This window comes from Muntiacus reevesi, chromosome 10, assembly GCF_963930625.1.
Source record: "Muntiacus reevesi chromosome 10, mMunRee1.1, whole genome shotgun sequence".
NCBI classification, from domain to species: Eukaryota; Metazoa; Chordata; class Mammalia; order Artiodactyla; family Cervidae; genus Muntiacus; species Muntiacus reevesi.
The window spans coordinates 75835475-75850653 of NC_089258.1; the positions used below are offsets into that span (position 1 = coordinate 75835475).

General features: G+C 43.1%; 1 protein-coding gene across 3 annotated transcripts in view; it reads left to right on the forward strand.

The window, feature by feature from the left end:
* The window catches only part of IDO2 (indoleamine 2,3-dioxygenase 2), a 72246-nt gene extending 57302 nt beyond the window's left edge, over positions 1-14944 (forward strand). The window contains exons 9-10 of one of the 3 annotated variants that reach the window (XM_065946834.1): positions 4692-4840; positions 13088-14944. In XM_065946834.1, coding sequence (XP_065802906.1) covers positions 4692-4840; positions 13088-13227 — 289 coding nt within the window. In that variant the 3' untranslated portion in view covers positions 13228-14944. Of the gene's footprint in view, positions 1-4691; positions 4841-6693; positions 7557-13087 lie in introns of those variants that run through there. The other 2 variants (XM_065946833.1, XM_065946835.1) reach the window with 2 other exon arrangements.
* Positions 14945-15179: the final 235 nt, after the last annotated feature.

The window sequence follows — 15179 nt, forward strand, 5'->3', positions numbered from 1 at the left end:
TCCTCTAGGTAATACAGGATAACAACCTATATTAAGATCACTAATTAGTGACCTTAATTACACATTCAAGGTCCCTTTTGCTTGCCATGTATCATATCCACAGGCATGCTGTCTTATAATATTAACAGTTCTTGGAGTTAGAATGGGAATCTTGGGGCAACGTTTTTAGAATTCCATCTCCAGTAAGTCCCCTATATATGAATGAGTCCATTCTGAGAGTCCAATTTGTTCCTAAGTCCAACAAAGTTTACCTAGGTACCCAATTAACACCATCCAATATATGTTACCATACCGAATAGGTTTATAATACTTTTCACACAGATAATACATAACAAACACACACACAAAATTTTTAAAAAAAAATTTCAATCTTACAGTACAGTACCTTGAAAAATACAGTAGTACAGTTGGCATCCAGGGGCTAGCATCCAGTGAACAGGTAAGAAGAGTTACTGACTGGGGGAAAGAGAGGAAGTAGGGGATGGTAGAGCTGAAGGGTCATCAGCAAATAGGAAACAGAGGGCAAGCTGTAGCATCTTTGAAAGTTTGTAACTGGAAGGTTCCTATGCTGGGGACTTCCTGTGTCATGATTAAATGGACACCAGAGGGTAACTTCATTTTCATTAAAATAAGTTTCTGGGCCGGTGATATACTTTATCTCTGATCTACATAAATACCTGCTTTCTGTTTCTGAGCCTCGAAATTATTTCCCACATAGCTAAATAAACCAAGTGGCCAGTAGCCATACCTAAACATGTTGGTGGCCAAGAACATCTGGATTGTTGAACGTTCCCAGTAGACTTGTCTTGAAAAATCTAAATCTGTCCCTGTGTTCTTGATTTGTCCTATGCATGATTTATTATTTCTGTTGCCTTAAAAAAATTTTTTTACTTATGAGTTTTGAGAGATTCCATCTGTAAATGAAACAGTTCCCTTTATTTCTCATTCACTTTAAATTTCTCAGGGATGTTATCAGACCCCTTGAAAAAAAATGTCATCACATTTCTTTTTTTCTTTTTCTGTTTAAACATCCCCCTTTCTGAGGTTTACTAGAAATATGCTACAAAAAAGGCTAAAAACAAACTTACCTATAGAGACTTAAAAGGAAAATAATTCCTTTCCTTCACAAAGAACAATTTGGGCCTAAGAATGCATGGGAGCAATTCTTGGGCTATTGAGAGGAACCCAATTTTTCTTCCTCAGATTAATCTCATCATAGATGGGGAATATGGGTTTTGAAAATAGATGCCTTCTTTTTATTTATTTTTAACTTTCACACTGTTTTTCTTTTCTCTATTATCTTCTGTTAAGCTGGCCAGGTCCTTTCAAGAAGTACACTTGGATTTACATATTCTGGGGCTTCCCTCATGGTTCATAAGATAAAGAATCTGCCTGCAGTGCAGGAGACCCAGGTTCAATCCCTGTGTCGGGAAGATCCCCTGGAGAAGGGAATGGCAACCCACTCCAGTATTCTTGCCTGGAGAATCCCATGGACAGAGGAGCCTGGTGGGCTGGGCTGTATAGTCCATGGGATCACAGAGTCAAACACAACTGAGTGAATAACATTTTACATATTCTAGATATTTAATGCTTAATTATATAAAGTTATTTTTTCATCCCTTCATTAATCAAATACTTAGTGAGGGCTAAGTCAATGCCAGGTACAGTTCTATTAATAGGTGCTGGGAATGAAGCAGTAAAAAAACCAGTTCATTCCTCTGGAGCTTACACGTTAATCATAGCACATACTTATTAATATATGAATAATTAATGAACAGATAAATTATAATTTATTATAATTATAAATAAATTTATATTTGATGAATAAAATAAGCATATTTTATTTTTTTAATATAAATTAATGAATAAATAAATATAAGGAAGGCAAGTATCATACTCTATATGTTACAATAAAAGCTATAGAAAAATTTAAAGTAGAATAAGAGCATTACGGAATGTTATGAGTGGTGGCCGAAGTTCTTATTTATTTATTGTGGTCTGTGAATGCCATGTTCCTAAAGGGTGTTTAAGAAGATATGCAAAGGAAGTGAGGAGTAAGCTACTCAGGTACCTGCTCCATGCAAAAGGAGCAACGTCACAGTGGCCCAGACATGGGAAGACTTTTGAAAGAAGAGGCACCCTGAGCCCAGAAGTGCTCTCAAGGAGGAAAGGAGGGGAGAATGAGGAATACAAGTGATGTGGGGGGGCAGACCTTGTAGAGGTTCCTTGATATCCTTTCTGAGTGTGATGAATAGCACGGGCAACTTCTGAGAAGAGTGGCATGAGCTGTCTTAAGTTTGGGTCATCACTCTTATCTTCTGAGTGGGGGAATAGAATGGACCCAGGAAAGCACCTAAGAAGCTCTGACCGCAAGATAGGGTGGTGGCCTGGGCTTGGATGGGAGCAGTAGAGACACTGAGAAATGGTCAGTTCTGAATGGATATGGATTGAAGGTAAGGTTGACAGGACTTGCTCTTGGATTGCACATAGAATGGAAGAGAAAGAGGTCCATCAGAGAGGACTCTAGGTTTATGGCTGGACCCATGGAAAGAATGGAGCTACCACTGGCTTTTCTCCAAGGGTCGAGACATGGGAGGAGCCAACCTGGCAAAAGGAAGGGGGAATGGAAAGGTCAGTTTGCGGTGAAGCCCTTCCTATGGAGATGTCTAGTAGGCAGTTGAATACATGTATCTGGAATATAAGGAAGAGGCTGAGGTCCAGGTGCACATTTGTCAATAGTCCCAGTATAGCTGGCTTTGAAATCCACGAGGTGAGATGAGATGATGAGGGAGTGAGAATAGTGAGAGATGCAACGACTAAGTCCTGAGAGTGTCCAGAACTTAGAAGCAGTCATTAAGGGAGGGGGCTAGGGAAGGAGCCCAGAATGACCAAATGAGACCATCAGCAGGATTACAGAGAACAATCCAAACCCATACTGCCAATGTTTGGTCCACTTATCACACAATAGCAGTCTGGTCTTCAACATTTCTGTCCATTAAGTGTTGTTTAGAAGTTTTATTGGACCAGTGTCCCAAACTCTGATGAGTCATCAGAACTTTCTGGAATGCACTTGATGCTTTCATCAGCTCTAGGTATTAGGTACACAAGTCAGGAGGGACTTCACAGGTGGCTGAGTGGTAAAGAATCCACCGGCCAAGGCAGGAGACGCAGGAGATTCGGGTTCCATCCTTATATCAGGAAGATCCTCTGGAGGAGGAAATGGCAACCCACTCCAGTATTCTTGCCTGGAAAATTCCATGAACTGAGGAGCTGGGTAGGCTACAGTCCATGGGGTCATAAAGAGTTCAACACTGAGTGACTGAACTCGTATGCACAGGTCAGGAGAACTGAGAAGGGCTTGTATAAAGTTACCAAAAAATGAAAGGGGGGAGCTGAGCTTACAATTCAGTGTGAATAGTATGATAAAATGCCTAATATTTATAGAACACAATATTTTTCAGACACCGAGCAGGTATTATTTTAATTAGTTCTCCCAACAACCCCATAAGATTGATATTAATATTATTCCGATGAAGAAACTGAGGCTTTGTTAAGTGAATTAACTCAGCCAAGGCTCAGAGTTACTAAATATCAAAGTTGAGATTCAATTCCACATCTGCCTAAGACAGAGTCCTCTCTCCTAAGAGCCACAGCAGGTTTTGGTCTTAGACTCAGAGCCTCCCTGGGCTCCTCCTGTTCACACCCAGCTCTTCTGTCTTTGTGTCATCTCCTTGTGTGGTGATATTTCTCCAACTGCAAAGGCCACTGTGATATTCATCCAGCAAAACTGCAGAACAGCCAATGCAAAACGGCCCCCAAAGAAAATAAGAGCATTTCCTGCTCAAGGAGGTATTTGAAAAAGGTCATGGATGCCAGCTGAGGCCATCTGTCTGAGGTTTCTGTATGTGCATGATGTGTGTGCTTCCCTTCTCTTGAGCAAAATGATCTTTACAATTACCGGAAGGACAGGAGACATCAACGTAAGTCTGCTATCTGCTATTTAAAGCATTAACAACAGGGTTCCCAGCAATAAGAGAAGAATATTTTGTTGTCAGCAAAAGAAATTAACATGTGGGTGGGTGGGGTCTTGGGAAGTGAAACTAGAGATTTACAAATTTAGGGGTCAAGTTCTAGTTGCTTCACTAAGAATGGTAGTCCTGGAGACAGCCTCTTGAGACTGTTTCTCTATTAAATGGGTTTTAAATTGCCTGCCTGGATCTACTCCAGGAAGAATAAATGAGAAAATGTAGGTGAATGTGATATACAAACTATATTCTCCCCTGGAGAATTCCATGGAAAAAGGAGGCTGGCAGGCTACATACCATGGAGTTGCAGAGTTGGACATGCCTGAGCAACTAACCACACACACACACACACACACATACACACACACACACGGTGTATTCTTGGGGTTGCTGATTCTGTCTCATTGTGGAGTTACCCACATACACCCTGAGAGCGTTCAAGACCCTCTAAAATATCAGACAGTGAAATGAGTAAGATGGTTGGGGGACTCAGAATGAGGAAGACTCAGACAAAAAGATGAAGGCATTGAATCAGGGGTGACAGAAGAGGAGAGAAAAGATAGGAGAGGAACGTGTGTTCTCTTTCTTGCTTGATCTGTATCCTGATCAGAAAAGACACTCTTAAATCCTAGTATGCACTTCCATCTGACTTTTGTTCTTACCTAGATGGAAGGATAACCCAGCACTGCCTGTGGGCTTGGTATACGAAGGTGTCTCCAAAGAACCCCTGAGTTACTCTGGTGGAAGCGCTGCTCAGAGCACGATACTGCATGCCTTTGATGAGTTCTTGGGCATCCGTCACAGCAAGCAGAGTGGTAAATCAGACATTTTTATTTTTTCTTGTTTTTTTTTTTTTTCCCTTATCAGAGAGGAAGAGCGGAGCTGTTTTCATCAACTGATAAGTCCAACTATAAGTCAGAAAGTCTATACTCCTCCCGACTAACCAGGAGACTGTGTGCCTACCATCTGTGATTGTATCAAGCCAGTTGGTATCAGAGCTCAGCGGAATGTTGGATTTTACTTCCAAACTTTAAAACATTGCTGAATTTCCTGCAGTCTCCTGTCACTTTATTTGGATACTTAGGCAGTAGATTGCTTTTACTAGAGTGGGGGAGTGTTCTGGAGACTGAGGACCAGACACTTGCTGCCAAGTCAGGATGTAGCTACTGACAGAAATGGGTTCCTCCACTGAAGCCTGTCCCATAAAAACAGTGCAGCTACAACCCACGTCCCTTTAGACCAGGACAGGGTTCTGCCATCTTGCAAGCTTGAAAAGGTGCCTTTCCTTACCTGCCATCATCAAGCCAAATGCTCAACAGCTGCAAAAAGACATTTCCTAGCATGAAGTTTCTAAACTGAATTAAGAAAAAAGAACAAGAAAAAACCAACTAGAATTTGGTCATAGAATCTAGTCTCACCCACAAAAGGCAATTCTCTAGAACTATGATCAATCTTCATGGGTTTCTTTCTTTGGGGGGGGGGGGGGGAGTACAATTGCTTTACAATGTCATGTTAGTTTCAGCTGTACAATGAAATGAATCAGGCACATACACACAAATATCCACTTCCTCTTGGACTTCCCCATCCCCTGCCCCATCCCACCTCTAGGTCATCACAGAGCACTGAGCTGAGCCCCCTGTGCTACAGCAGGTGCCCATTAGCTATCTATTTTGTACCCAGTAATCTACATATGTCAGTCCTGCCCTCCCAATGTGTCCACATGTCTGTGTCTCCCCTCCTGCGCTGAAAACAGGCTCGTCTGTACCATTTTTCTAGATTCCATATATATGTGTTAATATATGCTATTGTTTTTCTCATTCTGACTTATTTCACTCTGTGTGACAGACTCAGAGCCCATCCACATCTCTGCAAATGATCTAATATTGTTTCTTTTTCATGACTGAGTAATATTCCACAGGCTTCTGATTTGATGATGTTGATCATGTACCATGATTAATATTAATCCCATAATGAATTTCCTATAAATGATCTCTCTTCTATCTATATTTCCCATAAATATCTATTGACCTGATTTTTCAGCAGTTTGACTTCGAGGCTATTACTAAAACAATTATTCATTCTTTATCTTCTTGCCCTCAGAAACTTTTATCACTGTCCTCTTCCTTAGCACTCCGCCTAAAATGAAGCACTTGAGAAACAAAATTCAGCGGAATACTTAGCTCCTCCGTTTAAGGGTCCGTGCCTTACCTTTGTGGATACACCTCATGTGACTAGTGAGATATTCTGCCCACATTTCAGAGATGATAACTATTTATACATTGGCTGGTAGAACTGGTTTCAGGTTAGTTATCTGAAATGGGGCTTGCTTCTTTTCCCTTCCTGGTTTCCAATCAACATTTGGAGGCTCTGGGAATTCCCTGGTGGTCCAGTGATTAAGACCCTGTGCTTCCTATAGGGCGGGTGGAGCTTCAGTCAAGGAACTAAGTTCTCACACGATGAGTGAGGGAGCCAAAGTATTAAAAAATAAATTAAAAAGAGAAAAAGCTTTGGAGGATGTGATGTCTGTAAGCAAAGGAGCCGGCCAAATGGACTGGATACTGTTAGGATGAGCAGTGAGGATCAGGGCGCCATAGTGTCTTGACAGGCAGACAGGTTTGCTCGTCTTTCCACGGGGAGCTACAGCCGTGTTCCGCCATCTTTCTTTCAGCTGAGTTTCTGCACAGGATGAGGGATTACATGCCTCCTTCGCACCGGGCCTTCGTAGAGGAAATCCGCGTGGCTCCTTCCGTGAGGGCCCACGTCCTGTCCTCTGGGAGCGGCCAGCTGCTGACGGCCTATAACCAGTGTGTGGAGAGCCTGGCAGCGCTGCGCACCCACCACCTGGCCCTGGTGACCAAGTACCTCATCACGGCCGCATCCAAAACAAAGGCCCGGGGGACGAGCCCCCTCCCCAGGCCCCCTCGGGCCCTCGAGGCGAGGGGCACCGGGGGCACGGCCGTCGTGAGCTTCCTGAAGAGCGTCAGGGATCAGACGCTGGCGGCGCGGCTCCACCCGAGCGGCTAAGACCCGCCCCCTCCCCGGAAACGCCAGACCAGCAATGGCGGGAGGTCTGCCCGTGGCCTCCTCAGGCGGCACAGCGGGCGGGCCCGGAGAATGGCGCCAAGGCTCCGTCTGGGATAGTCTGAAAGGAACCTCAGTGCCGTTGTTCATGCCCTTGCTCCCCAGAACACCGCCTTCTCCTTTACCGAGACCTGTTCTCAGAAGCGAGTTTTCATGGCCTGAAACTTATCTTTCCCTCCCTAGTTACTGTTTTATAGCAAACAGCTCTGGATTACCCCTTTAGAACCAACCACCACCCCGCCCCACTCCCCCCAAACCGGAGCAAGTGTACTCCTATTCTGTTTGTCCAACTATAGAAACCCAGTCTACATTTCACTAATCAAATAAAATTGCTTATGCATGGATCACCTTGCTGATTTCTCAAAAAACAAAATCAAAACTTTCCTGCCTCCATTCATGTACTCATCAACTTACTAAGTTCCCACTGAGTCCTGGCTTAGGGGGCTGTGCTGTGCAGCGCTTAGCCGCTCAGTCGTGTCCAACTCTCTGGAAGGCCACAGACTGCAGCCCCCCAGGCTCCTCTGTCCATGGGATTCTCCAGGCAAGAATACTGGAGTGGGTTGCCATGCCCTCCTGCAGGGGATCTTCCCAACCCAGGGATCGCACCCAGGTCTCTCACATTATGAGCAGATTCTTTACCATCTGAGCCACCAGGAAAGCCCATTAATACTACAGTGGGTAGCCATTCCCTTCTCCAGGGGATCTTCCCAACCCAGGAATCAAGCCGGGGTCTCCTGCATTGCAGGCAGATTCTTTACCAGCTGAGCTACAAGGGAAGTCTGGCTTTGGTGGTTGCAGAAAGGCTTTTCCAGGCCCCAGGCTACCACTCTCCCCCTGCATGTGCGGAACTTGGGGGCAGAAAGTTGGAAACGCTCCAGGGGAGGTGAGGAGGGAAGAGGAAGTGGAGGACAAGACACTCAGATCACCAGCGTGGAAACGGGTAGTTAATGTTATGGGAACAGATGAGGCATAGCCACACAGTTCAGAAGTTTGTAATTTCTATTTCAGTTTCCTTCTTTATTTTTAGAAGAATGATTCTTCCTTCTTATGCTGAAAGTCTGTATTTGTAAAATGGATGAATTGATCTTTCTGGACTCTCCTCAATGCCCAAGACCCGTGATAAGAAACCAGTACAATTCTTGGGGTGCTAGGAAGGCCCTACATCCTCTGAGGACTTGGTCTTGCCAAAAAAGAAAAAAAAAGGGAAGGTGTGGAGGATGCAGCCAAGAGCACGTGGTCTGAGTGGATCAAGAAAAACTCTGATGGTGTCCTCTCTGTCTACAGTTTAGGTCAGAGTCTCAGCTCAGAAGGCAGAGGCTCTCATGACTCATAAAGCGTTTTCTCTCCATATACCATCCTTGTGTTTGACAAGTCAATTGTAAAACTTAAGAAATGTGCTTGGATATATTTATTTCTCTTTGATTTGCTCTCCTAACTGCTCTAACTTGGTATCAATAAACCCAGACCGCTTGTACACAGGGTCCAAGGAGGCGGATCAAGTAGAAACACCAGAGCTGGTGATTCAAAACATCGCCCATCATTGCTCTCATTCTTGTTCAAAAAGAACATAACATTTAAAATATGTTTGAATTCTGACTTCTCCATTTTGAAAATTTATTTTGCTTAATTGACGTAGAGTTGATTTGTAATATTGTGTTAGTTTCAGGTGTACAACAATGCGATTTTGTTATACATATAGCTATGGATGAATATAGATACATTGAGCAAATTCAGAATATCTTTTATTCTCAGCTTCCTATTTCCTGTTTTTTTTTAATGCACTTTCTTTCCTTAAAAAAAATTATTTATTTATTTTAATTGGAAGATACTTGCTTTCCAAAATTGTGATGGCTTTTGCCATACATCATCATGAATCAGCCATAGGCATGCATGTGTTCCCCTCATCCTGAAGCCCCCTCCAACCCTCTCCCCACCCCATCCCTCTAGGTTGTCACAGAGCACTGGCTTTGGGTTCCCTGCATCATACATCAAACTCCCACTGGCGATCTATTTTACATATGGTAATTATATGTTACAGTGCTTTTCTCTCAAATCATCCCACCCTCTCCTTCTCCCATGGAGTCCAGAAGTCTGTCCTTTAAGTCTGTCTCCTTTGCTGCCCTGCGTGTAGGACCATTGGTACCATCTTTCTAGGTTTCATATATATGCATTAATGTGTAGTATTTGTCTTTCTCACTTACTTCATTCTGTATAACAGGCGCTAGGTTCATCCACCTCATTAGAACTGACTCAAATGTGTTCCTTTTTACAGCTGAGTAATATAGTCCACTGTGTATAAGCACCACAACTTCCTTATTCACTCATTTGCTGATGGACATCTAAGTTGCTTCCGTATCCTAGCTGTTGTAAATAGACTCAATTTCTGTTTCTTACAGTCAAGATGACCTTTCATAATCAAGATTGGTCTCAGGGTGGTTATAAGTCACAAACGTTATAGTTCTTGTCATGGAGGAAACATTAATGAAAGTTTGGTTTTGGGGTGAGGCTCAGAGCATCGTACAGACACCAGTACAAGAGAGAACACTGTATTCCTCCAACTTCTTGGATTCACGGAGCCTGCTTGGCAATAAAAACTGACCATTTATCATTTATCATTTGGGGATCCTAGGAAGTAGAAAGTGACCAAAGTGTGGATTTAAAGAGAGGAAAATCCTGGGTCCATATTCCAGTTTTGTCACATTTCATGACAGGCAAATTATTTAATCTTTCAGAACCATAGTTCACTCACTTGAGGGGAGCTAAACTAGAGAGTGAGTGAAAAACTGATGGTTATGGTATTTTATTACGTGACCTTTAACTAGGGGGAGCAGTGTCTAGATCTCAGGAAGCCATGACTTCCTGAGAACTAGAAGGAAAGTTGGACCTGTCTCTATCCTGCACTTGGTAAAGAAAACAGGTACATGGCCTCAAAACAGGCAAGCAAAGTGAGACAGAACCTGGAATTTTCTTGAAATAAGTAGGCCTGAGTGGGGAATAATGAAGGGCTTTGAGAACTTAAAAAAGAATGCCAGTTCAGTCTAGGTTTTAAATCTAGGCTTATATCAAAGAAAAAATGTTTTTTCCACTGAAAGTGACCAGATTCACAAAGAATCGTCTTCCCTGGAATCCTTTCAACAGATCCAAGCCCACACAAAGAGACCACAGGGATTGACTCTGAGCAGGTTTTCAATAAAGGTTGAATAACTAGAAAACCAGGAAGACTGAAGGAAGCTGGAAGGGAAGTGAGCAAAGTGTGGCCTCTCAAAGCTTTCAGAATGTTTTTTTGTTTTCATTATAAAAGGATGAAATCAGTGCAAACCAGAGTTTCTTTGCCAAGGAACCAACTCCCAATTCATGTCCAAGGTTTGATTTCTAGGGCCAAGTGAGTTCCATTTTCAACTTTATGGCAGAGTAGGGAAAACAAAGCTTCCATAACAACAACAACAACAACAAAAAAACAACAACCACATTTCCCCCCAAGAATTCTAGCGATAAAGGGTGTACACATCAGTGGGGGAGAATGACTTACTGTATGGTTGAAATGATGTGATGGTGGTGGTATGAGGATGTTAGCACAAGCTTGAATAAAAAGTAAAAGCATAGGCTTGACATGTAGGCTCAGAAACTCTCTCTGTGTCTGTATGTACCTATACTTATGTCTATATCTACATCTACATCCATACCTATCCCAAGAGGAAGACCCAGGGAGAGCCAATGCTGTGGCTCAAGTCTGAAAGCTGTCTGCTGGAGAATTCTTTCCTTCTCAGGGGAGGATGAGCCTTTTGGTTCTATTCAGGCCTTCACCTGACTAGATGAGACCCACCCACCTAAGGTGGGGCTTCCTAGGTGGCACTAGTGGCAAAGAACCTGCCTGCCAATGCAGGAGATGTAAAAGACACGGGTTCAGTCCCTGCGTTGGGAAGATCCCCTGGAGGAGGGCATGGCAACTCACTCCAGTATCCTTGCCTGGAGAATCCCATGGACAGAGGAGCCTAGTGGGTTACAGTGCATGGGGTCACAAGGAGGCAACTGAGCACATGCCCACCCTCACCTAGGGTGGGGCAATCGGTTTTATTCAAAGTCCACAGACTTAAATGTTAATTTCATCCCCAATGCCCTCACAGAAACATCCATAAAATAGTGTTTGACCAAATATCTGGGCATCTGGCCAAGGGGATCAATTAAATTAGTCATCCCAAACTTCCTTGAGAAATTATGGAGTCTAACACCCACTCTCCCCATGCTCCGTACTAGCAGAAGAATTTTCCTTTGTAATGATGGAGAGGAGATAAAAAAAAAAATGGCACAAGGTTGAGCCATCGTCTAAGAGAGGCAGGGAAGGCGTACAGTAGTGGAGTGAGCAGATGCCACCAGGAAAATCAAGGAGCCCCACCCAGAAAAAGCTGGCCTCGTTCACATCTGAAAGCTCATTATGTTGGGGATCCATGTGCAAAGGAACCACTGTGTCTCTGTTAATAGCAATCAAACTCCACTGCTCTGAGGCCAAGAATGTAGGACAAGTCTTCCATCCTACACTGGTTTCTTTACCAAGGAAGAAGTCCCTCCTCCTTCTAAGGAGGAACAAGGTGTTAGGTCTGAAACCCTGTAGACTCACCTTCTCCTTGGGGGTCCCCCAACCACCCACCCCTGTTGGTGACAAGGAAGCATGGAGTCCTTCCTATTCTCTGCTCTTGTCCAGCTAGGATGAATTTAGTAATTTTTCCAAGAATTTAAAGATTCAGGCTTTCAGACTACAGGAAGTTTTATCTCCCAGAAAAAGATTTTTAAAAGTTGGTTATTTATTTATTTTTGTCTTGACAGTTTTATTTTTATTTTTGAAAAATGAGTGTCTTTATTTAGACAAGGCCTTAGGGCTTCCCTGCTGGCCCAGATGGTTAAGAAACCGCCTGCTATGAGGGAGGCCTGGGTTTGATCCCTGGGCTGGGAAGAGCCCCTTGAGAAAGGAAAGGATTCCCACTCTGGTATTCTTGCCTAGAGAATCCCCATGGACAGAGGAGCCTGACTGGCTATATGGTCCACGGGGTCATGAAGAGTTGGCCAGGACTGAGCGACTGAGCACAATTGGATCTTGAGGGATTAGTCACTGTTTTGCTCAAAATGATGCATTTACCCGGGGCAAGACTTAGTTTTCTTCACCTTCTACAGAAGAAAGAGCTGCAACAGTGCCTTAAAAGTTGGGGAGGATTTGAAAACTTGGATGATTTTAAAAGAAGACAAACAAAAAGTGCAAAGGAAAAGCCTGGAGATTGCAGAGCTAACGTGTCATGCTCTCTCTGTAGGCTCGCAAGCCTCACACCATCCTGATTCCCAAACTGCCTTCTGGTCAAACCTAGACACAAAGACCTCTGAGTTTATACGACATCAACCATACAGGAGCTCAGAGACGGAGTTCCCCTTTTCTCACTATTAGTCTGTATTTCACTTTCTGTCGTTTACAAACCAGGGTTAAAGTCAAAATGAAACTAAACCACCACAACAAAAGCATGCTTAAAACCTATGAGATCTTATCCAATTTAAGATTTGGGACAGAAAACTTTCTGTACCTACAAACCAATTATTCCTTCCATGACTCTGGATTGCACCCACCAAATTGTGTTTCATTTCCTTGCGCACAGATGTTCTCTTTGCTTTGCTAATGGAAGAAATGTTTTTCTCTTTCTTTGTTCACTTAACAGTAAACTTAATAAAGAAGTTGGATATCATCGCTTTCTGAAATGCCTTTGCTAGTTAATTTTTGCAGTTTAGCATCTGTTTGCCAGCAACATTAAAAAACTGAGTTCTTGAATACGAGCATCGTCAAAAATAAATGATTTTGTTTTTTTGCAAGGTCATTTCCTTTGTAAACTCACAAATCTGTTGGTTCACATGGTTCTATAGCTGTGTATAGATTCCAAATCAAACTCAATTATGTATTTTCCTTTCATTGTCTATAACTAGTTTTCTTTTTTTTCTTCCTAAAGGTATCAGTCAGAGATTGGGCTGCCGTCTTTTGGGGAAGCATTTTCAGTATAACATGAGACTTCACTTTGACCCTTCACAGGCCGCCTCCCGCCTCACAAGAAATGAGAACTGGAATAAGCATGTTTGGCCTTCAGGGTAACCAAATACCTAGAGAATCAAATGGGCAACCCATTCGGGTCACCCTAGTTGCACCCCAAGAACCCACCACCATATACCTGACAGCCACCTTCTAGATCATGCTCTGAGTAGTTGGAGCCCAGAATTCTTGCATAAATGGTCCCAAGATGGCCTCTGAAACATGCACAGCCCTCTCTCCATGTACTAGAGAGAGGAGGGTACATTTTTCTTCCTGGCTCTCTATTATCTTTGTTTCCCATGGGGCCAAATTCAAACTAACTTCCAGCCCATTGACAGTCATTCAGAAAGCTAGATTCCATTCCTTGCCATGATTTATGGTGTTTGATTTATGGTGTTTCATCAGGCAAGATAACAACAGTGATTAAAAAAAAAAAAAACTAATAATGAAAATAAATAATAATTATCCACATAGTGTTATTAATTTATCACTGAAATATTAAAACATAAATCTCTACTTGAAATTATAGTTTTATATTTGGCTTTACTTTTCTGTTACACAAATGCTATTATTTCAATAAAACCATTGACTAGTTAACCCTGGCATTAGTAGTGGTTAAGAACAGGACTAAATAAACCAATACTGTGTACTTCTCTTCAATCTAATTATCTGAACTTTTCAAAAGGGGTCGGTTAACATGATCGCAATAGTCACAAGGTGAAGGTTAACATGATCGCAGTAGGCACAAGGAGAAAAATCAAACTCTCACCATCTCCATACAAAGAAATCACCATAGTCAACCCACAGGTAAAGTTGGAGAGATTGCGAACTTGGGAGTAAAAGGCAGTCCTTGGGGTGAGCATCAGTGGGGGACCCGTTCCTGTGAACCACAAACCACAGTTGCCAACATCGGCGACTAGTGGCCATGACTATGGAAGAGAGGTAATCTATTAGATTAGATCTATTTTTTTTAAAAAGGGTGGCCACACCCCGAGGTGTATGTAATCTTAGTACCGCATTCAGGGATCCAACCCACGCCTCTTGCTTTGGAAGGCAGAGTTTTAACAAGCGGACCACTCGGGAAATCCTGTTTCACATCCATTTGACATTGAAAACACTGTTACTTTCAGCTCCTGTTTGGGGTTCTGCCACGAGGGTTTTGCACTTTTCTAGTCATCTATGAACACACGATTGAAAAGTGAGGTCTTTTATGTCCTAATGAAGGGTTTCCCAAGACATGGAACTTGTCCTTTGCTGAGAGCAGGACAGAATGCAGCAACCCAGGGGGGCCACCCTAACTAACCCCCAAACAAGAGCCCACACCACCTCCACCACCACCACCTTCTAGATCTTGCTCTGGGTACTCGGAGCCTGGAATCCTAGCATAAATGGTCACAAGATGGCTTCTGAAACCTACACAGCCCTCTCTCCTGGAGTCGCTCCTGGAGCTAGCGCTGTTTATTCCCTGGGCCCACAGCGAGTATGTGGGGAGCAGGGGCTTGTTGTTGCAGAGCCGGAACGCTGCTGGTGCTCTGCCAGGAGGCTGGGGTGTTGTGGGAAGGAGAGCATGATCCCTGGAGGTGTGCAACAGAGCAGACCTGGAAATTGAGAGCTATGTCTGAATCCCTCTGTTTCCAGGCCTCCACTTTCATACAAGATTCTCAGGGGTCTGGGAATTTTAACCTGAAGATGGGCTTCCAGGTTATTACAAAAGTTTTTTTTTTTTTCCTAGGTGGGATGACGGAGCACCTTTATATTTAGTAATTTGCTATGTTGATTTATCGCTTTTAAATATATGTAGACATGGCAAGTGGATGTCCATTTACAAGGAATGGCCCTGGCAGAATCAGGGGGTAGGGATTGCTTCAGACCTGAAGTTGTTTTTTTTTTTTTTTTTTTTTTTGCTGTTTTGCTTTCTTTATTTCTTCACCTGTAATCTTTTTGTTTTTTTCTCACTCTCCCAATCAAGAATATCATGAGACTATAACTTAGAGTTCATGATTGAGTGACCGGGC